We start from the raw sequence: 27,025 nt of genomic DNA on the forward strand, positions 1-27,025 counted from the left end.
TCAGTTAGCATCAGATTGCTTTGCTCGGAGTATTTTCATCATCAGCTTGGCTTCAGTTAGCATCAAATTGACTTGCTCGGAGTATTTTCATCATCAGCTGGCTTGTAAATTTGGGCTGTCAGATTTAATGTATTTACTACAGCACCAAGCAATTTGAAGTAGGAAAGGTGGGACTTCATCTTTGGACATATGATTTTTTATGGCATTTATTATTAACCATGTAAAATGAAACATTTCAAAATGGACCCCTCTTCCACCTTTCTTCAAATAATTTGGCACTATAGAAATATAAGTGTGTGTGTGTGTGTGTGTGTGTATGTATGTTCATATTAACGCTTATTTAGGTTTATATCCTAAGGGATCAGGGTGGCTAACACAATTTAATTGCATTTATTGGTCCCTGTCCCTTTAAAGGATTCACAGTAAACATAGGCCACATAAATGGAATATGGAAGAGTGTAGGTGTTATGTGCAGGCGTGTTGTTTACTCCATAGACATGCTTTCAATGTGCAATTGAGAGAACATTACATGCCTTAAGTCCTGTCACAGTGAGGATAGGGTGTCAGTCAGACTCAAATACAGTACACATTTTAGAGGTTTAACGTTTCTGAAGCCAGTAATGTGTTTGAATCTGTCTCTTCTGTCTTCATTTTGGTCAATAATTCTAAATCAGTAAGACAGTGTTGTCTTACCTCTTCCTAAAAATGTCAGTTACAATTGCCTTTGGTGCTAAAGGCAAGGTAGTACACATTTGAGAGGAAAATGTAGCTGAAAGAAAAATATTTAAAGGAAGACATACATGAATCAGTTTTCAGTGCAAGTATCAAAGTAGAACTGGAATTGCAAGTTATGTATACAACATGTACTCCATTTTTTAATTCATTAAGAAGATAAAAATCAAGCTTTCCGCTTGGAGAAGTCTGATTCCTGTATCACTTTCCATTCTTGGATACTTAGCATCCTTATGTCGCCCTCTTGCCAACCCAGTTAAGCAGTGCTGTGACCCTCAGTCCAGAAATATTGGTGTAGTATAATAATGCAAATTTTTATCATGTGACCTTTATCGACTACAGATATGCATTATCTTCTAATGTCAGAGTCTGAAAAGTTGCCTTGTTTGTACTGTTTCTGATAGATTCCCGTTTCTTAGTTTAACTGATATCTGAAAAGATTCTATTTACTTGTTCGGTAGATCTTTTTTGTATGCTTGAGGTGAACTTCTGCAATTATCTGCTGTGCACTACATCAGCATCTTCAACCAAAATGCATGTAATTGCAAACTATCCCAAGGTTCCCTGCATGTCAGTGGAACAGTTGTGCACCCACACATTCCTTCTGCCAGTGATAGTTTTGGGTGTTTAAGCAGAAACTTGAGGGAAAGGAGAATACAGAGTTTGAGGAGAGATCAGTATCTACACCTGTCATATTCAGTGCCTCTTGCACATCATGAATCTGCACCATAATGCAACAGCAGTATGAAAGTATTTCTCTGGTTATACTGACTTTTTGCAGGTACTGCCTTCATGCTAGGAAGCTTAAAAAACAACATTAAGTCCAGGCTAATACTGCAATAGAGAAAGGAAACCTATGGCTTGTGTATTAGAGAAATGGCTTGAAAGACTCCAGTTTCCGGGCATGTTCACAATTAAAATGTTGTGAGATACTATGGTAAAATGTGCATGCTTAAAACGCTTTGGTTAAAGATACTCAAACTCCTGGTTTGACTTGGATTTTAATAGCAAAGAACAGGCTGAGCTTGACCAGCAAGACATGGAAGATGTTGAAGAAGTAGAAGAAGAAGAATCTGGAGAGGATGCTAACAGCAAAGGTAAGAGCAAAATGAGCTGAAGTTGAGCTCTGTAGGTATATGCAAGAAGTATTTTTTCAGTCTAATCTGAAACCTGCTGGTAAAACATCTCAGTGCTTGCCTTAATTTTTTAGGCAAAATTTGTCCGCTTGTTAAATATTAGTGTGATCTTTCCTACCAAAATCTCTGTAAACATACTTGGATTAAGGTGATATACAGTGCAATCCTGTGTGTGTTTACTCAGAAGTAAATCCTACTGTCGTCAGCGGACCTTACTTCCAGATAGGTGTGCATAGGATTGCAGCCTAAATATGCACATGCTTTAAGTTTAATATAAAAATTTCCATTAACATAGAATTAATTTTTGTGACTGTGTTCCTTATGTAGCCTTGTGTAATGAGCTGGCCATCTAGCTTAGTTCATTTTTAATGGCTAGTATGTTATCATGCTGCTGTCAATATTAGATCTGCTCAGCAGCTAGACACAAATAATGCATTTTTGCTGACAAGCTGTATATTTTGATGAAAAGATCTGTATGTCCAAAGTTGGGTTAAAACTAGTTTATAACAGGTTCATTTTAAAAAATAAAAATAAATTCTTATCTTTTGTTTTGTTAAGCCCGTCAGTTGACTGTACAAATGATGCAGAATCCTCAAATTCTTGCAGCCCTTCAGGAACGACTTGATGGTCTGGTTGGAACACCTACAGGATACATAGAAAGGTACGGCATGTTCTCTTATTAGCTATATTCCAGCCTTTTTGCTATCTTTTGCTGCTTGATAGATGAAAATTTTTGCAGTCCATCACACAGATATCATTCTGCAAAATTATGTTAGAAAACAAAGATCCTTTCGGTAAAAAAATAGCGATGCTCTATGGGAGTCAAAATCAGGGCAAACCAATCCACTTTAGAGATGTAATTGTAACTCATGTTACAGAAGAGTACTTCAGTCAGTCAGTCTGAAGCCCCATGCATATGTGGGAGTAAGTGTTGAACTTGGTGAGTCTTCTAAATAAATATGCATAGGATTACACTGAAAGTGTTGGAGAGGATCAGAATGTATTTGCCTGGTGACAGATCTAGGTTCCAGCTATTTGTGTGGAGTAGTGGTGTGGTATTTACACAATTTATACAGGGCTTTCATTTTTGAAGCTGATCATAGAGTTTGTTTCCTCCTTGCTGTTTGAGCTTTGCAGAACGTACATGTGCTCTGCCCTATAGTGTTCATTCTGCCTTGCTGCCTCTCGCTTGAGTTATTTATCATGATTAGCTGCACAGTCCTGAAAAAGCCCTTGTACTAAAATGGGGAAAGATTCATTTTCTTGATAATATGAATTTATAAAAGTAGTGTGGAATGAAGGCTGAAAAATTAATTGGCCATATTGCTGGAAATATACACCCCATGTAGCATTTCACGCTCCAGATGTGTAGCTGGATGCTGTGGTAGTACAGCAGTGCCCAGTTCCAGGCCGAGCTCACATCCCAGGCAGTGCAGAGTCAGAAGTTTGATTATCAGGCAGTGCAAGATGTAGATCAGTGTGGAGAACCTTTTTACCATCGAGGGCCACGTTCCATTGGGAAGTGTCAGAGCCTCCCCCACATGTCCTCTTGCATCCCACCCTCGCTCAAGAATCTTGGGAGTGGGGTGGTAGTGATACTAAATTAAGATCACCACCCCACACTCTTTCTTTCCATCCATCTATCCACTCCCACACACATCACCCCATTCTCCCTGTCTCTTCATGCCTGGAGGTGGGGAAGCTTCAGGAGCTGCCATTTCAAGGCATGTGAGGCACTTTGAACCCACATCTCCCTACAGAACATGCCGCCACCTGCTTTTCCTGATGGAAGGGTGAGGGGCAAGGAGAGCATGCTTTGTTGTGAGCTACCATGCAGGGTGGCGTGGGCATAGTGCCAGGATGAGAGGCTGCAGGCCAGATTGGGGTGCACCACAGGCCGTATCCGATTAGCGGTTTCCTCAACCTGGTATAGATCCTGCTCTGAGTTTTTGCACAGAGAGAGCAGAAGACAGGAAGGGCTGGCGTGCTATGGTCCATGGGGTCACGAAGAGTCGGACATGACTTAACGACTGAACAACAAGCCATCCTCATAGTTGTGCTGATCTCCATCAGTAACATGTTACGGGGTGCTTCAGAACAGGACTTCTAGAACACGAGCTTCCATTTAGCAAAGGATTTATTAGCCTTGACAGTTACAGTGCACCGTCTGCCAGTCTTCAGGTTTGGGCTGATAGATGGTGGCTGGAATATACTGCTGTTAAGTGGCAACTAGGAAATGTGTTTTTTTCTTCAGATATCTCCTTCAGAGCGATAAAAAAGCAGAAGAATGAGTGAAAAACCAAAACAAAGCTTCATATCCAGTTTGAATAGAACTACTATAGGACATGCTCCTTGCTTTTGGGGAAAATGGCTATGCTGTAAAAATGATCAAATCCCCATGAACAGAAGGCCTTTTGCTCACACATACCGGGGTGGTGGTGGTGTTAGCTTGTATAATGACCCCTGATATAACTTGGAGCAGAGAGGCTGGGGTTATGTGTCTTCACTGATGGCTGCTTATGTGCTCTTCCCTCTACCCTATGGGGTGCCAAATGCATGTTTATTCCATGTAAATGCACACCTGAAATCCTATGGGGGAAGCAACTGGGAGAGTGCAGTTGGGAGTAGAAATGGCAGGTAGGGAAAAGATCAAGCACCCCAAAGCTGCTTTTCTGAACTAAAAAGTCAAACAGGCATTGTTACATGCATTTGTGTGTAACACATAGCTTGCCTGTACCCTCTAATTGCTAGCCACAATTGATCTCAGATCTGCTGTGAACTTGCTTTCTTTTCTCTCACAGTATATTTAAGTAACCTCTGCTAATCTGCAAAGTCCTTGATTCAAGATCAGTACGTCCTTACTGAGTTTCATGATGCTGCTTTCACTGAGATACTATTCCTTTTGAGAAAATGATCAAAAAGCCAGTTCTTCATTGCTTCAAGTACAGTAGTTCACTCCTAAAACATTTGTAGCATGTCAGCTGAAGCATTGTGAAGCAAGTTAAATTAAAAGGAGTAATGTTTTGAACTTTTAATACTTGCATGCTTGCTTGATTTTAAAACCTTTTGGAAGTGTTGTTTGCATCCCTTAATTGATGTCATCTAGGGATTAAGGAAACCCATCTCTATTCTCTTAAAAGTTTCATTACTGTAACTTCTCTGTGTTCGCTAGTTTCATCTCTTTGTCCATCTTTAACTTGCTTTAGAGCTAGTACACTAAGATGAGAACTTTTATTATGAGAGGCTTTTATTATGAGAGGCTATACTCAAGCAATAATCTTGTTCAGCTATGAAACTTGCTTTTCTAGTGGTCAGCTGCTGTCCCCTTGCCAGCAGATGGGGGTATAACTGGCTGGCCCACCTGTTATTCAGTTACTTTGTCCTCAGTTTGAAGTCTACAGTTGCCAAGAAGAAGAGCAGTACACTACTATGTTGGGTGCTTCTTTTGCCTTAAGGGGCTTGTAGTTCATAAGTGACTTGGACAGGATCCTGTGATAGTTTGGGAAAGAGTGAGAGCTCATGCAAATGCATTACAACAGCATTCCTCAACCTGGTGTTCTCCAGATGTGTTGGACTGCAACTCTCAGCATCCCCTAGCCAGCCCTGCTGAGAGGTGATGCTGGGAGTTGTAGTCAAACATCTGGAGAGCACCAGGTTGGGGAAGGCTGCATGAGGAGATTCATAACCTGCCTCTGAAATGTCTGCAAAGATCACCTGAAATACTGATTTTTGTTGTTGTGTGGATTTTGTTTGAATACATTTATTGACGTTAGTACTTCTGAATTGTTCTACTTGAATGCATAGATACTTAATTTTGAGGCAAGATGTCACTAAGAAATTTAATAAATAAATAAATAAAATATTTTTGGTTTCTATGGCATAGGCTGGGTTGATACTTGATTATGGTTGTTTTCAAGAAGTGCAGTTTGTTTTGTATACATCTTCATTGCTATTTAGAATTAAAGATAACACATGCAAGTGGCACCAGCAGTACGTGATGCTAAATATTTTTGTTAGTTGCCTTATTTACCTACAGTGACACTTCGTAATGTCTAATCCTTGTAGTGCTGGACCACTATAAAGTTTGTTCCAGGTAAAATTGCAGTGCCATACTAGTGAGCAAAGCTGATTTAAAATAGACAATTTTAGCAGTGTACATTTATATAAAACCATGTCTCTCAAACGTTTTGTACTGGTGACCCCCTCTGGGCTTCAACAAATAATTGTGCCCCCATTCCCAAACTTGAATCATTGATTTATTAATAATGCTGGCACATCAATATTCATATACTGATATTTGTAATTACATGGGTGAGTTTTCCTGACAAGTCATTTTTATGTTAATAAAGCTATTTCATACCCAAAGCTGTCATACCCCAAATCAACAAGGGTTATTAAATCATTGCAGTGATTCTGTAGTAGCTGGTTTAAACACCATTTACAAAGAGGGAAGTTCCACAACAAAGGCTTTCCCCCTATACTTATCCACCATTCTCAAAATTTCCTAAGGAATAACTTCTGAGAAAATTCATAGCTAAGTCCCTGTTCACAGCTGTTGTTGTGGCTCACAAAATGAAACAAAAAACCTGCCCAGCAGCTGTTTCCCAATCACAAGCAGCCAAACAGAGCATATCCTTCTTTTTAAGACTCTGACCTCTTCTAATTAGAGTACTCACATATCTGTCTGCCCTCAGCAACTAGGGACAGAGAAACTAGTGTCCCGCTGGGAGGATGAAATCATGGTTTTCTCTAGTGGCGGTGTCAATCCCATGCCTAGGTCATAGGAACCAGGCTACTGAGTTTCTTTTAGGTAAAGGGGGCTTATTCTAGTAGCAACTGTTACAAATTTTTATAGCTGAGGCTATAATGGTTTTTAGAAATCATTTGTGGAGCAGTAAAGGCTGGGCAACGATATATAAACATATCTTAAATATTTCATTCATCATTCTAAAAGAAAATATTTCATAATCCAAAACTGTTCAATTCTTGAGGGAAAAACTGAATTTTTCTGGGCCTTCACATCTCTTGGTAGGAGCAGTGACTGTTCTTGTTATGTAATAGAATATTCTTTACCAAGGTTAGTGTGAAGAAAGCATCCAACAGTGGGTTAACTCCCTCTACTGCCTAGGAAAAGCAAAGTTTTTTCTATTATCTGTGATCCTAGGGTTCTCCTTGTCAATTCATCCCTGCCTTTCACCCAGGACAGAACTATCTCCAATCTTTTCTGTTCTGTTTTCCCAAAAACAAAACCCTAATACCTAAGACTCAGCATTATCATACCCACCCTCATAGACAGTCTGCTTAAGTACATCCCATTGTTGGATGCCTTCTTCACACTAACCTTGAGAATGGAACATTAGTCACTTACTATGAAAGTTATTTCCAGGTTAGTGTGAGCAAGGCATCCAAGCCAGCACCCTATCCTATTCTGACATGCTGAGTCTATATGTTATTTGGCAAACAGGCAATCTGCTTTTGCATCTGACTCTGCCATGCCTCCTTGAGGAGGGGTACCTCTGTTATTAGTCTTCTCTACATGCCTGAATTAACCTTCTGTGGTCTACAGAATCATCATCTGTCTCAAAGCTTAAACTACAGTCAGAATTGGCAGAGAGAAGCCTTGATTATAGGAAAAACACCAGTCATGGGAACCCTACTATTCCTGGGCAGTAGAGGCAGTTAACCCATTGTTGGATGTCTTCATCACATGTTAATATTTTGAGTGAAATATCAGTGCAGGAACTTTAAATTCCATTGTCACATGTATTCACATGCATGTGTACATATGCATGCACATGAGTTCTTTGGGCTCTTTGGAATAAGAATTCCATCTATTATGAAAATGAAAAGTCTTGTCCTAAGCATTGGTGCTACAGAGAGTTCTAAGCAGTTGCCTCTTAGGCACTCTGCTATGTGTGAGACAGTAGTAATGGAAAAAGCTAAGGAGCTGATACTCTTGTACTTCTCCTTCCGCCTTGTGCCTGTGGCACCTCCCCATACAGAAGCAAATTTCAGTCCTGACTAGCGAGTTTTGGGCAGTTCTCATGTAAGGAGCACATCTGCAGTTGTTTACCCACTGTTAGGTTAGCATGGGATGGGGGTGGGAGGTGAGGAAAGGGACACAGACTGGGCTCAATTTAAGATGTTTCAATAACTGGGATTGACCCTGTTTTCAATTTTAATCCTTGTTGCAAATTGAAATCACCAACCTGGAATACTCTAGTGGAACTTTATCTCTGTGCTCTATCATTTCCAGAATGCACTTTCAGTTTGGCATGTATTGAGTTACTTAATACATGCCAAACAGGAGTCTTAAACAGGAGTTTTTAAACAGGAGTTTTAAAAACCAGAGATTTCCAACACTGTGTAACAGTTCAACACTCAGCTGAATCATATATCCTGAAGTCAGATGACCTGGGAGCACAGTAATGTGTCAACTCATGTTTTTCAGTTGTTAGTGAATAACATGATAGAGTACTAACTTCTGATCTGCATGAAGTGTACTTAATATACTACTTGCATAAAGATAATAGATAATTGCTTCATCTTGCTTTCAAGTCCTTAATTGAGTGATGAAGAAGTATAGGTTTCTAAAACTTTCCCTTAAATGCTGAAATTTTAGTTAAGGATTAGATATTACTCTAATGCTTCTGTATAGACAGGCCAGTGGGTCACAGTCTAGCTCTTCTATTAATCTTGGATATCAAAAGTTAAAACAGCACGTTCCAGTCAACATATTGAAAGAAAACTTTCTATTCATAGAATGACATGATGTGTTGTTGTTGTTGTTGTAGTAACAGTGCTATATAATTCCCCTTCCCCAGCTTGCCTAAAGTAGTTAAGAGACGAGTAAATGCACTCAAGAATCTTCAAGTTAAATGTGCACAGATAGAAGCAAAGTTCTATGAAGAAGTTCATGAACTGGAAAGAAAATATGCTGCTCTTTATCAGCCCTTGTTTGACAAGGTAAGCTATATGCTTTTTATTGCTTTATATTTGAAGCTTAATTGTCAAAGTGGCAAATGGGACAGAATTCACATTTGATCAGCAATTCTGCCATTTCTTATTTGTGAAATATTTGGGCTTTGTTGTCTCGCGATGGTATTGGATCAAGATAAGTTATGCTAACCTAAAACAACTATGATTTAATCTTCCAGAGGAGTGAAATCATCAATGCAGTTTATGAACCTACTGAAGAAGAATGTGAATGGAAAACAGATGTTGAAGAAGAAATTTCAGTGAGTACCTAAAACATTTTAAAAAGAGCTTTTGTATGCCCATACTTCAGTCATTGGAAGTAGACTCGTACTAGTAATAAATGCAGACAGATCATACAATTCATAGCTTTGTAAAGTAGACTTAATTGGATGTTGAAATACTCTACCTAAAGGCCAAGGTAGGATATTAATTTCTAAGTAGTTCTCAATAGTAAGGTGTATAGCCTAAATATAGCAATGCGCCACAACTGATCATGCATTATATAATTGAGGTTTTTCTGTCCATTATAGTTATTAGTATAATACTTACTCTCTTGATTAGTATGCAGAGCTCAAATATTAGAAAGAGTAACTTCTTAATTTTAACAAGGAGGAAATGAAAGAGAAGGCCAAGCTTGAAGAGGAGAAAAAAGATCAAGAAAAAGATGACCCTAAAGGAATTCCTGAATTTTGGCTGACTGTATTCAAGAATGTTGACTTACTCAGTGATATGGTTCAGGTAAAAGAATAAACTTTTAACTATTTGAAATGTTGCTGACCAAATTTCCAGAACATCAGGAACTTGATCATTATTAAGATATTTCTGTTGGAGTTCAGCTTTGATTTCCAGAATATTCCACCGATAATTTACTTTCTTTTTTGCCTGTTAAGCTCGAGCAGGTGGTGCTAAAAGTAAAATTCTACACCTCAAGGATATGACATAGCTTTGTTTGATCAGACTAAGGATGCCTATTTTGTTTAACTTGCATTGTCTGTAAATCATGTGAAGGTATAAGAATCAACTAAGTACTGTACCTACCACCATCACCTGTACTGAATTTTATTCATCTGCCACTCCCACACTTTTTCAAACTTATACTAGGAGCCATCACTAGGGCTAAAATTAACATGTTATAAACTGAACTCTGATTCTTTAAAAGGTGAACGTCTTGCCCAATACCACTCTTGTGTTTGCATGGAATTGCAGAATATGTACAGCCCTAGGCATGTGGTACGGTTTTCATTTTTTCATAAAGCTGCATTCATGTTTTATGGGAATACTTACATGATAAATACATGACAGTTGTCACCCCCTGGTGAACTAATTGAATCAATGAAACAATGAATGAATTTAATTTCAAATGTATTAATTTAATTTCAAATGCTCACCTCAGATTACTGGTGTTTGCTTCCTTTTCCTGTGTTACGTTGTGTGTGTTCCCTATGTTATAACTGCATTAAATAAACCAGTTGCAGAAAGCAATGCCTAATATTAACTTTTACTTTATAGGAACATGATGAACCTATTCTGAAACACTTGAAAGATATTAAAGTGAAGTTTTCAGAAGCTGGGCAGCCTATGGTAAGTTTTTTTTTAACCTTGGTGAGAATAGTAATATTGAAACAACTGAAGGAAGTGTTTTGTTTTTAGTATTGAGCTGTGACACTTGTGAATTTGCAATCTATTTTAAACATGTAGAACCCATAAACCTTATAATATGTTCTACATGACTCATTAGCCAAAACTAAGGGCTGATTCACAGATGAATATAGCTTTTTGATACCTGATCACAGCAAAGACTTCTCTCTAACTCACATGCAGCTTAATATGTGAACTGGCTCCACTGAAAACTTTTGAGGTGTTCAAAGTCCATAGCGTTTGCTTCATTTATGCAGACCATCAGTTGGCACCAACATTAGCCAGGTGAAGGCAACAAGGCTCCTTGCTTTAACTAGGATTCTTAAACTTGGTCAAATCGTGCAATCCGAATAGCTCACTCCTGAGCACCAGTGGATATATGCATTAGCCCTGAGCAACGAAAGTAAATTTGTGACAATTCTTGAAGAACTTCCAGTTAGGCATTGCCATATGGCTTTTTTCTGGTGAGAATTCTATTGAAGTTAAAGGGGAATCTACCAGTGCAAGTTGTCTGAAAAATGGGGAAAATAATGCCATGCAGAAAACCACCAGTCCTCTCTTCTTTTTTTCTGTAAAATTATAATACAACAACAGACACTGTCCAGACCAAAGTTGGGGGACCAGAACTCCCTCAGATGATGATGAATTTCAACTCCCTAACCATTGGCCATGTCGGCTGGGACTAACGGGAGTTGTAGTCCAGCCACATCTGGATGGCCAGAGGTTCCCCACCCCTTATGCAGACAAACTATAATCTAGTGCAGCGGCCCCCAACCTTTTTGCGACCAGGGGCCAGTCCATGGAAGACAATTTTTCCACAGACCCGGGGGGGGGGGATAGGACAGGACCGGGCCGCAGTAGGGGTGTGGGAACCCCCCTTACCTTGGGTCCGTGGGGGGGGCGATCTGTCCCCCCCCCCCCCCGAATCCTCATCGGCCCTGGACTCGCCGCGGAGCTGCTGGCTGGTTATTACTGCAAAGAACAGGGCTGGAGCCGGCCGGCAGCTCTGCGGACTTGCTGCGGAGCCGGCCAGGGCTGGCGAGGATTCTGGGGCTGGGGGGAGGGACGGATCGCCTTTCCCCCCGCAGACCCAAGGTAAGGGGGGGGTTCCCACACCCCTACTGCAGCCCGGTCCCTAACAGGCCACGGACCCCTGATCTAGTGTATTCATTTGAGTAAGAAATGGAAAAGCTGTGATTCCCAAACTTGGGTTCCCAGATGATATTGAACTCTCCCTTCAGCCCTGGACATTGGTCAGGGATGGAGATGATGGGAGTTGTAGTCCAGTAACATCTGGGGATCCAAAGTTGGGAACCACCGACTTAAAGAATCACAGCACTGTTGAATACTTTATTGGCAAAGGTGCAGAATGAGTTTAGTACATCTTGGTATCTGGTTTGTGGTTTAAATTAATGATGCATTGTTCAGTCATTTCTAATGCTGCATTTCTAATTTTTTAAAGACTTTTACATTAGAATTCCACTTTGAACCTAATGAATATTTCACAAATGAAGTAGTGTCGAAAACATATAGAATGCGGTCAGAACCTGATGATTCTGATCCGTTCTCTTTCGATGGACCAGAAATTATGGGCTGTACAGGGTAAGTTTAATATTCTCTTAAAATAATTGATTGACAATCTTCCTAATATATTTTGGAAAGTAGGTTTCTTTAGGCTAGTTCTATCCTACTTTCTACCTGCTTGTTTTATGTATGGATTTACTTGCAGCTTATCATTTGAAACTATCTTCTACAAAATAACCATCATAATTGGGGCCCAGGAAAAGCAGAGGATGAGAGCATCATACATTCCGTTACTAGTGGATGCCATTAAATGCCCAAGCAAAGGAATAGATCTTTGCTCATGTCCAAATGCTAACAAAGTAGGCGCATGACAAATCCATACACAGGTAATTTTCTCTGTAGTAGCAGGACAACCTCAAGTTATTTTGGTGCCCTAGGCAAGGTAGAGTCATGGTACACCCCCTGTGTCACTGCTGTTTTCCCATCAGAACAGAGTATTGGCTGAGGTTCCAGAGGTTGGGTTTCATTCAACATATGGGCTTGTTTTCCTCTTTCATTGTCGGAGATGGCAGCCTTTGCGCATGCACAGAATGCTTTTGTGGTTGTTGGCCATATCAGTGTGTGTGTGTATGTATATATATATATGTGTGTGTGTGTATATACACACACACACACACCAGCAAGGAAGAAATGCCTTCCCTTTTAAACCTGTCTTCTCTAGTCCTTGGCAGTGGTGTTCAAAGAGCTCACAATGGATTCCTTGGGGTTGTTCCGCAGCAGCCTTGCCCTCCACATAGGTGTGCTCAGGAGCCACTTCTTGGTGGGGAAGAGGGACGACGGGGCCTGTGAGCACCTGAACATTTCCCTGGTCACTCTCACAGAAGCAGGTGGCACTACCAGGTGGAGGCAGGAAGGGGTTGGGGGTCTGCTTGCGGTGCTTCCCTGTAGTTGGCGCTCGGCAGCCACCTCCCTCGCCTACTCCTAGCAGCAGCCTTGCTGGCAGTTGCCCACATTTGCCTCTGAATCTGGGAACACCCAGAGTAGGGCCATTCTTGAAGTTGGTGTGTGTGCCCGCTTGCACAATGTAAACGTACCTCAATGCTGTAAACCTTTTAAGAGACATTTGAATAAAGATTTAACTTGTAAATAGATCCTCCTTTCACTCTAAAGAAATGTATACTTGGTTAATTCTATACATGCTCTATTCCCAGCATCTGCAGCGCAAAACGTTGCCAGTATAACACCTGATACAAACTATGTTACTAAAATATAATTAGATTCAGAAATATTTACTGTCTTGACCATGACTCAAGTGCCAGCTAAATAAAAGACCTTACAATATTCCTTTTACATTTTATTTAGAAATTTTTAACTCTCCAAACTTCTAAATATGTTAGTGCCTTATATCTACACACTGAATTGCTTCTGTAATATGCATGCTCAGAAGGGATGCTGGGCTTAGTTTGATATTTCTCACTTTAGGATCTAGATACTAATACACCCAGCTCTTGACTTGCCAGCCTCATCGTGAAATTAATTCCATATTGCAACACCCTCCGATCACCTATATGTCCGAAGAAGGCTAATTACAGACATAAACATCTTCTCTGCAGTGGGCATAGGGATGACCGGGGGGGGGGATTAAGTTCAACACTGCATGCAATAATCAGCAAAGTTGTAAAGCAACATGTTTGGTTGCGAGAACACCATCTACAAATACAGCCAAGAGATATTTTCTAGAGAAGATACAGGTTCCGAAGGGTGAGATCAGAAGGGCTGTCCACAAAGACTGCCATTCAGACTTAACTACACTTTCATCTTCATTGTATACATTGTATGTGCTGAAACATTGTTTTGCTTGATTCCTATGTGTAGTCTTGTGATAATTTCCAGGGTAAGTGAAGCTTTCAAGCTACGTTCAGATATATAGGGTTTATAGAACTCAGATGTTACTCTCCACCCAGTATTGGGCAACTCTACTTATAGAGAACACAAGAGCAGGGTCTAGGTGACTGACTCAGATGACTGAATTACTGTTTTGGGGTTGGTGTATTTCAGTCAAAACTTCAAATGTTATAATTGGCCAAGATGAATGGATAAGTAGATGCTTGGTTTAGTAACACTGTCGTCCTTTAGGTGCCAAATAGACTGGAAAAAGGGGAAGAACGTTACTTTGAAAACCATCAAGAAGAAACAAAAGCACAAGGGGCGTGGAACAGTTAGAACAGTGACAAAAACAGTTTCCAATGACTCTTTCTTCAATTTTTTCAGTCCTCCTGAAGGTAAATTTATTTTATTTAGAGTATTTATAGCTGGTCTGTTGGCTGCAAGAGCCTGCAAGGTCGAATACAAAACAACTGAATGATAACAGGGCAGCAATAAACCGATTATAGCAGCCATGTGCATAGTTAAAACAATCCAAAAGCTTGGTAAAATAAGAACATCCTGAGGCTGTCTGTCAGATAAGGCTGGCCTCAAACCGTTTAGGGCTGTATAGGTAATCACCACTGCAAATTGTGACCGGAAAAGAATTAGAAGCCAGTGCAATTTACATAACAGCAGAATGATATGCTCCATGAAATGGATTCTCACCAACATCCTAGCCAAGGCATTTTGCTCTAGCTGAAGCTTTGACGCAAACTTTAAGAGCAGCTCTACACAGAGTATACTGCAGAAATCCAACCTAGATGTCATCAAAGCATATGTAACTGTAGCCAGATGTGCTTTTTCAAGGAAATGCTGCAGCTGCTGCATTAACTGAACCTGTGCAGGGACACCCCTAGCACGGTAACAGCCTGCACATCTAGGAACAAAGCTGGGTTAAGGAGAGTTCCCAGACTATAAACCATCATTCTAGAGGTTGTAACCACATGTTCTCACTCACATGTGCACACAAACTCACTTGTATACACACATCATGATGAGCATGGAAACAAAGGAATAGAATGCTTAATACCAATCCCCTATCACATGAAGTGGTACACTATTCCTAATAGCTGTAATAGAAATGAAGGAGGATGCAGGCGGTTAGGGTTTGTCAAATAAGGAGTGCAAGGGTGCTAGGGCAATGGAAAGGCCGGGCTTGGGAAGTTGTAGTGGGGAAACTTGAGGATCAATGGCATAGAGTGGACCACAAGAGGGATGAAATGGATCTCAAGAAATAATAGGAAATGGAGACAACGTGGGTATATTTATCTTGTTCCATAGTAACGGGAACACAAAGGACCTCACTTCCTGGTTGATCACAGATACTTGAAAATTCCACAGAGATCACAGGCTACCCTCTGGTCTACAGGCCTTTGGTGGGTTGCAAAAATAGATTTTAGAATGGAGAGCTTAAAAACAAGACTTCTTCTTAGACCTTGACTAGTCAGAGGAAATAAACATGGAAAGAGACAAGAGGGAAGCTAGCTAGTAAAGTGGGTATGTAGATTGTGCTTGATTTGAGACTCTAGGACCATCTCAGCACAATGCTAAGGACTCCCCACTTGCCAGCCAAATGAATAAACTGCTGGACTCTGAGTCAGCAACTCAAAGGGAATGGCGCATGTTCCCATGAGACATGGAACTCCTATGGGGCAAAGTATTGAGCCTGCAGTTTGGTGTAAGGTGTGATAGATATGGAAGCTGGCTAGGAAGCTTCAGTAAGTGCTTCACCAGGATGTGAAGCTCTATCGGTATGCAGTACAGCTGGTCTATCTGGGCAAACAAGGCAGCAAGCAGGTTCAAGTATAAGGGGGATGGGAGAGAGAGCAGGTGCACTGGGGTGGGGAGACAGGAACATTGGTCCTGGAAATGTGGACTAGACACCAGAATTGAGAAGGGAGAGTGCTAGGAAAGATAATGAAGAACGGCTAAGAGACAAGTGAATCCTGAGCAATTTCTAGAGCTGTCTGACAGTCTGTCTGTGCAAAGTCCCACGATGGATGCTGAAAGAATGCACTAAGTGCCTGAACTCTAGGGCACTTACAGACTTCAAAACATAGGGTACCAAAGGTTCAGTGGCTTCTGGGCTAGACTCAGGGTGGGATAGAACAAAAGGATCAGTAGCTTGACTCAGGAATGGAAGGGAACTTCAAGGATGATCCTGGCAGCTTGACTGACTTAAAGCTAAATGACTGAGCATTACAAATGCTATGCATTTAGGAGACAGAGGTACGCAGAACAAAAGATACCCCTGAGTCTAGCTCTAGCTGGTCTACCTTTGTGTGGGGATGCTTCAGGACTGGTCATGGTTTTCTGCCAAGGCTTTGTATTGCCCAATTTACAGGTACCCTGATGGTTTGTCCGGTGGAGTAGTGATTTGATAGTCTGGTAGTCTGGTTCCATGTATTGGCAGTTCCATAGTTCAACTTTCTTTAATTAATAGACAAACATTGGTCATTAGGTAATAAATCCCTGCTACCATCTGGGGCTCTCATTCCTGGCAGCCTTTAAGCCTTTTGCCCTTTCTGCCTGATGCCAACCAAAAAATATAAGACATAAGCTACATCTATACATAAAGACATCATGGTTGAGCTTTTCTGTAATACTGTACTCCTAGCACAGTATTGTGCTACTCCTAGCACCTCCGTCTTAAGCCTGAATTTATCTACCCACATCCAATCCATAATTGCTCAAGCAAATGGTTCAGGACCTCTACAGCCTCTCTGGCATTAGATGAAGAGTGAGAGCGGGTTGGGTATTTGAATTTGTTGTTGTTGCAGATTTCTTAAAAATATATAATCCTACATCTTAATTCTTTCCTTACAGTTCCAGAAAGTGGAGACTTGGTAAGTCCCTTAATTTTATTTTCCTAATGAAAAAATATAACTTGGGACATTTTAAATTCTAGATTTTAATAAATACAATAGCAAGAGGCACATTTTATCAGTGGTTAAAGAAACAACATAAAATGTTCTTCATCTTGGGTCTTGATTTCTCTAACTTTCTCAAAATGAGCCTAAGGATTGGTCTAGATTCTTCATGAGAGTGGCTCTAGATGTCTTCATGTTCTTACATGAAAACGTGCCTCTGATCAAAGAAATTGTTGCTGAGCAGTAAATATGATCTTGCCTGCCACACACAAGCACACGTGGACTGCTGAGGCCACAAGTGAATGAAAATAAAAATGAATCTATTTCATATACAAATCATGTTAGTGTAACTGAACACCAGTAAGTTGGCCATTTGTATGTTGTTGGTATCCTCTTTCTGGAGGAGAAGGCTATCAATGGCTACTAGTCTTGGTGGCTATGTGATTCTTCCAGTACCAGAGGCAGTAAGCTGATGTACACCAGTTGCTGGAGAACATGGGCAGGAGGGTGCCGGTGCACTCATGTGCTGCTTGTGGGTTCCTGGTCGACAGCTGGTTGGCCTCTGAGTGAACAGAATGCTGGACTAGATGGGCCCCTGGTCTGATCCAGTATGGTTCTTCTTAAGTTCTTACGTTCTCTAAACAAAAGGGAAGAATTGAAAAGCTGTACGTAAGTGTTTATAGTCAAAATAATATGACTATGACTGTGGCTAAAGTGGTTGCCAAAGATGTTTTGAGGAATAAAGCTACAAGGTAGTTCACATTTCTGGAGAGTAAAAGTGAAAAGAAGTCAGAAGAGGTCTTGAGAGTTAAATTTAAGGCAACAACATTCCTAGGCATGCAGCTCTGAGTCTATTATTACGTGAATTTTTAAACTATTTAATGTCTTCACACCAAAATTAAATGTGTTATTTCTAGCTCTTGACCTTCAGAATTCAGCACTCATTGGAAGGGTAATAAAGATTTTAAAAAATGAATTAATTTTGCAATCACAACTTCAGACTAATTGGGAAAATCTGGCACTAAACCAGATTATATGATAAATTGGTATCATGTTTACTAAATACAAATTCATGGAGCTGTGAATTCATATATTTGTGCAGGATGATGATGCTGAAGCGATTCTTGCAGCAGATTTTGAAATTGGTCACTTTCTACGGGAACGCATAGTTCCACGATCAGTGTTGTATTTCACAGGAGAAGCCATTGAAGATGATGATGATGATGTAAGTGATGCTTGTTTTCAGCTGTGTGAAAATTATCTTGAATACTAGTGCTGCTGTATCTAAGGGCTTAAACTAAACCATAATTTAGCGCAAAGGTCTCATTAATTATAATTGAACACTATCAATGACTAAGTGCACATGACACTGGGTTGTACAAAATTATATGCTGGGCTGAATTTGAGGCTGCGCTTAGCTTCAACATGTTTTCAGCAAGGGCTTGTTTTTGCAGCCATATTCAGAATGTTTTCCCCTCATATTCAGCAGCTATGGTGATTAGAAGTGAAAGAGCTTCAGGGTTAGAGTGCAAATTTCAGATAGACTTGAGCCCAGGCAGCCATCACTTAATAGTAAGCAAAGCGAATAAGCAATTTAAGAGCGGAAATGAGAACACTGGTGAAGGAAGAGATGTAACAATTGAATGGGTTCTCTAGCATTCTAAGTTAAGACTGGGCCAAATATCTCCTACTTTTGCAAGACCATTTGTTTCCCATGAAAGGGTGGATATTTGGGGGTTTTCAAGGGGGCAAATTCGAACAATTTTCAGTTGGTGAGCGGGCTTACCTCAAAGGGTGTGTGTAAGTAAAAAAAATCAACCTTTGGCCAGTTTCTCTTTACAAAGTAATACAAAGTAAGCCCACTCCCACTTGACGTTTTTAGACTTTGCCCACCCTGAAAGATCTAATTGGGAGGATGTTTTTGCCTAAAAGCACACACGCACACACACCCCGAAATGAAAAGGTCTGGGTTAAATACTTCAGCCCTGTGCTACCATAAATACACACTTGAATTTCGGGTTAGCAATTTATGGGGGGTGGGGGACTACTTTTCAACAGGAACTTAGTAAGAACCATTTTTCCCAGGTACTTGCTAAGAAAACCAAATTTTGGGAAACCCCAAATTTTAAAATACGAATAACAGTACTTGAAGCAATTTGGTAGTTGCTTTTCAGTGAGATAGTCTATTTTTTATTAATTAAAACCTACCTCAGCCTATCTTAGCTTATTGCAAACTAAACATTGACTTCCAAACTGTCTAATGGCTTAGGTAGTTAGAGGCCTGTCTGCTTTTCCCCTTGTCATCTGAAGTTAGATGTGTAGTGACCCATGGTAGGGACCTTCTATGTTGTCATCCCTTTTCTTTTGAATTTTGTCCCATGGGAAGCTCGTCAGGCACAGACTGCTGAAGATCTTTTTATTCACTCGTGTGTGTGTGTATGTGTGTGTGTGAGAGAGAGACAGACAGAAATAGTCTTAACTGATTTTTTTTCTGTTTTCCACTATTGCATTTCTATTTATGATTCATATAAAAATATTTTTATGGAAGCTGCTTTGGAGTTTGTCTAAAAAGCAGTATAGACATCAGAATAAATAAATCATCATTTTCCCCAGGCTATTTTATTTGCAAAATTCTAAATAGTTTAATCTCTGAATATATTGCTTTGGTTGCTTATTCAAATTAAAATCCAGTTTTATTCAATCATTAAACTGTAGTATTGATATGACTCCTTTAAAAATAGAAGGGTTTTAATGCCTCGAGGGAGCAATCCTAAGTCCCACCTGAATTCACATATGACTTTCTTCCAAGTAAGTATGCAAGGGATTGATCATTAATTGGAGTTTTGTTGCAAGATTTTAAAAGCAGCCACACTTTGCAAAGTGGATGTTGTGTGATTTAAGATTGACATTGGATATTTGGAAATCGCTGCAACCCAAAGGCTTGAATTTGCAGGGTGGTGGACTTGATACTGTTGTATTACTGATTCTTCTTTCCCTACCCCCTCTGTTTTCAGTATGATGAAGAGGGTGAGGAGGCGGATGATGAGGTGAGTTTCATGGTGGGTTACAAACATAAAAATATGCATGATTCTCAGTATGCTGTTAACTGGTTTCAGTGCATAAAATATAGCACATGGGTGCTAATGAATACCGGAATATTGGTATACTTTCTACTTTGCTCTATGTGACACAAAGTATACTTGTATGTTTCAGGAAGGGGAAGAAGAAGCAGATGAAGAAAATGATCCAGATTATGACCCGAAGGTAAATTATCAATATCTATGTTCTTTGATAGTTGCATTGAGGAATTGTCTGTAATTTACATCTTCCTGTAGCACACTTGCTGTCTTCACACTGACATGTCCTTTTTTTTCTCCAACAGAAGGATCCAAACCCAGCAGAATGCAAGCAGCAGTGAAACAGTGTGTATGTGGCCTTGAGGATTAACTTCACTGTAATAGCCTATACACAACTATTAGTTACTTACAGCCTTATGTTTTGTATCTTGGTAGAATTAAGTAAACATTTTGTTAAAACAAACTGACAGAACCAGTTTAAAATGTAGGTTCCTTGTACCTAGCATTTTAATAGTACTTTTCTGCCAATATGTAGAATGCAGTAAATCCCTAAAGCATGAATAGTTAATTCATTGCTATATATAGTTTGGTTCTTGTGAAGTCTGTTGTCATGTAGCTATTAGACTGCAGCTGTGAAGATATCAGAACTGTTGACGGAGACCACTATTTGTTTAGAAAAGATCCTTTCCTGAAGAACCAACCAAAGTATTTTTCAGCCCAGTAGTTTAAATGGGTTTAAGTCTGCTTGCACTAGCTGTGCCTTCATTACTTCGTTATAGAAATGGCAGTGACTCGTACTAATTAGGAGATGACATACATTTTTGAATTTGACTACTTCCATATAATCTGTTAATTTCCATCAAGACCACATTGAACGTTCATAACTGTCTGCTTGTTTATGCTCTAGGTTTTTGTATTTTGTGATGGTGACCTACAGAAAAACTAGAGACATATTAAGGTTGTTTATCACTGGGGTGTGAATAAACCTAGTATTTTCAGAAATTAGTTGCGTTCTTGTGTAAACAGATTTTCCTTGTAAACAAATCTTACATCAGTGAGCATAATTAATGTGGGAAACATTTGGGTAATGGGGAACCAGTCCATCAAGGATATCTGCAGAAGCGCTTGAATGTCTCTAGTGACTGTACTCCTGCCCCAGTTCACTTCAGTAGACCTTGTTGCATAAATAATTTCAGAGGACTTTGCCCAGCTTTGTAGCACTTCTCTGCTACCGCTAGTTTTTCTTTTTTTGGCTACATATTTTCATTAGGATCCGATGATTCATTGCTTGATTCAAGTAACTTTTAACTTGCTTGCCCCCTCAGAACAGGGGTGGGGAACCTGGGGTGCCCCAGATGTTGGACTATAACTCCCATCATCCCTGGCCATTGGCAATGCTGGCTGGAGCTGATGGGAAGTGGCACTACTTTGGAGCTCAGATATATCCTTTGCTTTTTCCTTCTTTAGTTACTTTTTCCTTCATTAGTTGCTCCACTTTTCCCTTCTGGAGAAGTACTGGGGTAAGGAAGTAAGCCATGGCACACAAAATAACCATAAATCCAGTCAGATGTAAACAACACACCCAACTTATGGAATGAAACAAGTTGTCCAGGTCTCTTTCTAGTAATGGTATGTCAAAGTCAAAGCTAGTAATGCTCAGGTTGATTGGACAAAGCCAAGGATATGTGACCTCTAGTTTTCAGCCTGCGAGATGCTCCCATGTGCAAGCATTTCACAGCTCACTTGTCAGGGCTTGCTTTGAAAATGACCATTGTATAAAACTGAGTGGTGTGTTAGAGCTGCCTCATAGTGGGATGTTTTTGAAACATGACTCATCGTAATAGTGATGCTGAAATGAATGCAGTGATATAAAGTGGTTGGCTGTGATCCAAAGGGCCATGTAGAGTTCCAGTGAATGCTTCAGAGATTTTGAAACTACAAAGTGATTCTGAAAGCTGGGGGAATCCTTTAACATAACAGCTGACATACATAGCATGAGGAGCATCAATTGGAAGGGGCGATAGAATCTGCAGGCCTTAAAACAGAATTGTCTGGGTACATGCAAGGAGATATTTAGCTCTTGGCTGCTGTTTTTAACACACTAATATCACAGTCTCCAGAACAGCAAGTCCGATTTGACCATTAAGGAAACAAGTGTCTCTTCATGCTGAATTGACAGCAGCAGCAGCAAACGAATATGGTAAAAGATAATAATTTTAACTCATGTGCTAAGTTGTTGGGGTTTTTGCCTCTCCCATTAGTGGAGGTTTTTTTTCTATCAATAAACCTACTCTTAGTAAAAGTTCTATTTTTATTTAATGCATTTCTCAGACGCCTTTCAAGAGTACAATCTTTCCAAGGCGGCTTTCAATATAAAACATATAATTTTGTATCAATAACAAATACATAAACTCATAAATTCATTTTAAACCCAATTTAAAATGAACCAGTCACAAAAGCAGTATGTATACTAAAAAAAAAAAAACAACCCTTCAATTAAAAGCTAAAGAAACAAATAGGTATTTTTAAAAATTTAGCAGCAGCAGCAACAAATGGGGCCACTTCCCTGTGTAAATCATCTGCCATGGCAGCCAAGCCTGTTTTGGTCCCAAAACCAGGCTTTAAATCCAGATTGGAATGGATTCAAATAATCCTAGATCTGAAAAACCACTGCCCATTCCAGAACCTTGTTCAAGTATGAAAGATTAGACATAGCATGGTAATTATCACAGATTGTAGAGATTAAATACGTTTTTTTTTCAGGAGGGGGATAACCACCTCCTCTTTTAGAGGGATAGTCACTATTCCCTCCCTCAAAGAAGCATTCATCACTTCTGAAGTTAAACTCCTACCTCTCCCCTGGCCAAGCTGGGCAAAGATCTTGAATACAGGTAGTAGGCTCCAATCCTCCCAAGAAACTTGTTCAGGTTGTGCAACATTAAAAGTATCCATAACAGGACCAGATGGTGGCCTAGCTACATCTGACTCATCAAATGTGCAGTGTCCAAGCTGATATGAATGCAAGTGATTTTATCCATAAAATGTGATGCAAAGTGATCACAGTGAACCCTCAAGGGTCCTACCACTTGAGCTCTATGATCTGCATGCCTTCACCACTCAAAATAGCTCTGCTGGACAGCATTATGCTGAGGCCCGAAAGAGAGCTCTCACTTATGTTCAGTTGTATTTGCTACAAATTTTTTTGCCACTTGTGCTCTAATCATCAACCCAGCCATTTCATCATCGCCATCAGTTTTCAGAACACCAAGGTGCTGATTCAACTCTATAATTTGGTTGAGGTTGTTTGGGAGCAGTCACATCAATGGCTCTGGTCATCCCCTCATCAAGTACTGACCATGGCCTTGACAGTACTGCCAGCTAAAACTACTGGGAACTCACCCAGAGAGGTCAGAAACTCTGGATTCATCCATTTGCGAACCATACAAACCCACCCTTGTAGAAGTTGTAAGCAGCCTGAAAGTCCAGCTTGATCAGGTAATGATATGTCCATGTTAATAGAATCATAAATGGTTCCTATACCCACAGATCATTTCCCCCCATTTCATTGTAGAACACCAGGTCCAAGGTGTGTTGAGCCCAATATAATTTGAGACAGACCCATGATTGTCATAGAAGACATGAAATCCCAAGTCTCCCCAGACAAGGTAGGGTGATGTGAATGTAATAAGTGTTAAGGTTCCCCAAGACCATCAGTCTTGGAGTCTTCAATACCACCTCCATCTGGAATACTGTTGGGCAGCAGGCTTGGTGGTACACCAACAGAATCCTTATCCTGTCTTGGGTTCCCAGCACCAGGTCCAGCTACTCAAAACAGGGTACCTGATCAGAGCTGGAATTCTTATGGTTCAGGTCCAAAGCTACAGATTTTAGTTATAGGTTCCAGTCTAGTCAGTATAAAATCTCTCCAAAGTAATTTTCCAATTTAGTTTTTATTCCCTGCATGTCACATGCCTCAAGACCCCATTCTTTCCCTGTACATCTGGACAACAGTGTTCTCTGCATATTTCATATAGCTACGTTTTTCTGCAAGAACAAATTTGGCAAGATGTAGGAAAGGATTAAGAAAGAAACTAGTAAGGATAAGAATCCAGCATTTCCTAACATCAGTTTCTTAATAATTTTATTTCCTTTGAACTGCTTTTCAATCAGTTCATTTCATTTCATGCAGATTAATATTAACTATTAAATCTGGCAATAGAACTCATAACTAGTTCAATGCAGTCAGGGCCAGAAATACTGGAACAAGGATAACTGTTTTGGCAGTTGGCCTCCGTACACCACCACATTGAAGTTGAAAGGAAACACCCAGATGGGAGCAAAGTCAGGACTTTCAGCTGTAATTCAAGTGGTCTGACAAAAGTGGGGGCACTAACCATTCAGGAAGGACAGCCAGTGGCATACACACACACCCATCGTGGGTGGCTCATAAGTAATGAAACAAATGGCTGACAAGCAGCTGCATGGCCAGGTGTGGCCTGTTTCCTGGGTACCCCGTAATGACCAATCAAGCAGAGAAAAGGCCTGGAGGTGGTTCTGAGTATTACATTTGGTAACTGTTCACTGGAACTCGCAGCATGAGGCCCAAAGAGGTGTCCATTTGAGTGAAGGAGGCCATCATTAGGCTGAGGAAAAATAAACCCATCTGAGTGATAGCAAAAACAGTGGGAGTGGCCAATACAACAGTTTGGAACATCCTGAAAAAGAAGGAATTAACTGGCAAGCTCCGCAACAGCAAAAGGCCTGAAGACCACGGAAGACAACTAAAGTGGATGACCGCAGAATTCTGCTCGTGGTGAAGAGGAACCCTTTCACAACATCTAGCCAGGTCAAGAACGCTCTTGAGGAGGTAGGCATGTCATTGTCAATATCTACAGTCAAGAGTTGGCTTTATGAATGTAAATCTTCACAACAAGGTGCAAACCACTGGTGACGCTCAAGAACAGACAGGCCAGATTAGCCTTTGCCAGCAGACACCTAAAAAAGCCTGCCCAGTTCTGGAATAAGATTCTTTGGACTGATAAAACCAAGATTAACTTGTACCAGAATGATGGGAAGAGAAAAGTATGGTGAAGAAAAGGAACAGCTAATGATCCAAAGCGTACCACATCTGTCAAACATGGTGGAGGCAGTGTTATGGCATGGGCATGGATGGCTGCCAATGGAACCGGGCCACTGGTGTTTATTGATGACCTGACTGCTGAGAAAAGCAGCAGGATGAATTCTGAAGTGTATAGGGCTATACTTTCTGCTCAGATTCAGCCGAATGCTGCCAAACTGATAGGACGCTGCTTCATATTGCAGAAGGATAATGACCCAAAACATACAGCAAAAGCTACCCCAGAGTTTCTCCAGGCAAAGAAGTGGGATGTTCTTCAATGGCCAAGTCAGTCACATGATCTCAACCCAACACAGCATGCTTTTCACTTCCTGAAAAGACTGAAGGCAGAAAGACCCACAAACAAGCAGCAGCTGAAGGCAGCTACAGTAAAGGCCTGGCAAAGCATCTCGAGGGAGGAAACGCCGCATTTGGTCATGTCCATGGGTTCCAGACTTCAGGCAGTCATTGACTGCAAAGGATTTTCATCCAGGTATTAAAGGCGATCCTTAAGTTTGAAATGATGTTGGTTTGTTCCATTACTTATGAGCCACCAATGATGGGTGTGTGTGTATGCCACTGGCTGTACTTCCTGAATAGTTAGTGCCCCACTTTTGTCAAACCCCTTGAATTACAGCTGAAAGTCCTGAGTTCACTCCCATCTGGGTGTGTTTCCTTTCAACTTCAATGTGGTGATGTACAGAGGCCAACTGCCGAAACAGTTATCCTTGTTCCAATATTTCTGGCCCTGACTGTATTTAATGTGTGAAAGTATTGTAAAAATGTTTTCCACACACTAATCCCATATTTTGCTATTGAGGAGACAGAATAAGACCAGCTTTGGACATATGATAAGTGAAATGGGAAGTGCAAATGAGATGCTTTTTCATACCTCTGTATTATTTGAAGCTGGATCACAAAGAAATACAAGAAATGGGTGTAAGCACACATTTCTCAAAGGCTAGAACAGCCTTCCCCAACCTGGCATCCTCCAGATGTGTTGAATACAACCCCCATAATTCCCCAACCAGGTCAGTGAAGGTGAGTCTAAATCGGATCTGAGTTTTGGCTTTCAAAATTATCTTTAAACACTGACTTGCATAATGAGAGAACAGCAAAACGTTTTAACTATTGATACTGTCCAGTTAGACTTTTCATCTGTCCAAGTAGCAGATAATACATGTACTGTTGACAGTAGCTGGGGAGAGTGTGTGAAATACCCCTTCCAGTGTAAATCTCAAATATAATAGAATTGCATCAAGCTCTGGAAAATAGGTTGAAATATGATCACACTCAGATTGCTTTTGGTTATGATTCTCATAAAAGAGTTTATGTAGAAATACATTTGGGGATACTTTTACAAGGAGCATGGAAAAGTAAAATCAAATTATCCTATTATGTGGAATTTTGGTTCTTTCATAGTTTTTAGGTTTCAGAGAGGTGGCTATCTCTCTGTAGCAGCAAAAACTATTAAATCTTTTGCTGCTTTGCAGATAATTTATTCTGGCATAAGTTTTTCTGGGCCAGAACTACTTGGTCTGATGCCTGAATTAACTATGCATATTGAGTGCAGAATTGTGTTTTACTTTTAGGAAAGGTGGATAAAAAAACCCAATTCAGTGCACAAATGAACACAAGATTTACTTTGACACTAGAGGGCATCTGTGTGCTACAGTATCAAACACCACCCCTTGTCTCAATATGACACCATGGAGATGCAAATAGAACTTGTAAAACTGCACTACAGTTCATATGTTCTAATCTAGTAGAACTCCAAATCCTGACACAAATGCAACTGCAATTGCACTGTTTTGGGAGTGTGAATATGTAGAAATGTTTAAAATTATAAGGTATCTGTGTCTAAACATTCTTCAGATTCCTGTGGGTTTGTTGCTTTTTAAAATGGCATCAAAAGTTATGTTTATATGAATGATAAGACCTTTGGGATCTTGCAGGGGCAGAGTTAGACCAGGGCTGTCCCCAAACAGAAAGGAAGAATTTGTTCTATCAGACTTGCACAACATAATG

The 27,025-nt window shown here is 40.3% G+C and overlaps 1 protein-coding gene across 16 annotated transcripts in view; it reads left to right on the top strand.

The window, feature by feature from the left end:
* The window catches only part of NAP1L1 (nucleosome assembly protein 1 like 1), a 41,548-nt gene extending 19,195 nt beyond the window's left edge, over positions 1-22,353 (top strand). For 5 of the 16 annotated variants that reach the window (XM_084810452.1, XM_084810457.1, XM_084810450.1 and 2 more), the window contains 13 exons: positions 1,741-1,829; positions 2,427-2,529; positions 8,693-8,834; positions 9,026-9,106; positions 9,456-9,584; positions 10,356-10,427; positions 11,947-12,086; positions 14,145-14,290; positions 16,761-16,780; positions 17,907-18,029; positions 19,819-19,851; positions 20,018-20,068; positions 20,187-22,353. In XM_084810452.1, the coding sequence (XP_084666578.1) occupies positions 1,741-1,829; positions 2,427-2,529; positions 8,693-8,834; positions 9,026-9,106; positions 9,456-9,584; positions 10,356-10,427; positions 11,947-12,086; positions 14,145-14,290; positions 16,761-16,780; positions 17,907-18,029; positions 19,819-19,851; positions 20,018-20,068; positions 20,187-20,222 (1,165 nt within the window). In that variant the 3' untranslated portion in view covers positions 20,223-22,353. The remainder of the gene's footprint in view (positions 1-1,740; positions 1,830-2,426; positions 2,530-8,692; positions 8,835-9,025; positions 9,107-9,455; positions 9,585-10,355; positions 10,428-11,946; positions 12,087-14,144; positions 14,291-16,760; positions 16,781-17,906; positions 18,030-19,818; positions 19,852-20,017; positions 20,069-20,186) is intronic. The other 11 variants (XM_084810453.1, XM_084810460.1, XM_084810462.1 and 8 more) reach the window with 3 other exon arrangements.
* Positions 22,354-27,025: the final 4,672 nt, after the last annotated feature.

This window comes from Heloderma suspectum, chromosome 7 (assembly GCF_057233095.1).
Source record: "Heloderma suspectum isolate Gila_16-S chromosome 7, 16-S_ref, whole genome shotgun sequence".
Lineage (NCBI taxonomy): Eukaryota > Metazoa > Chordata > Lepidosauria > Squamata > Helodermatidae > Heloderma > Heloderma suspectum.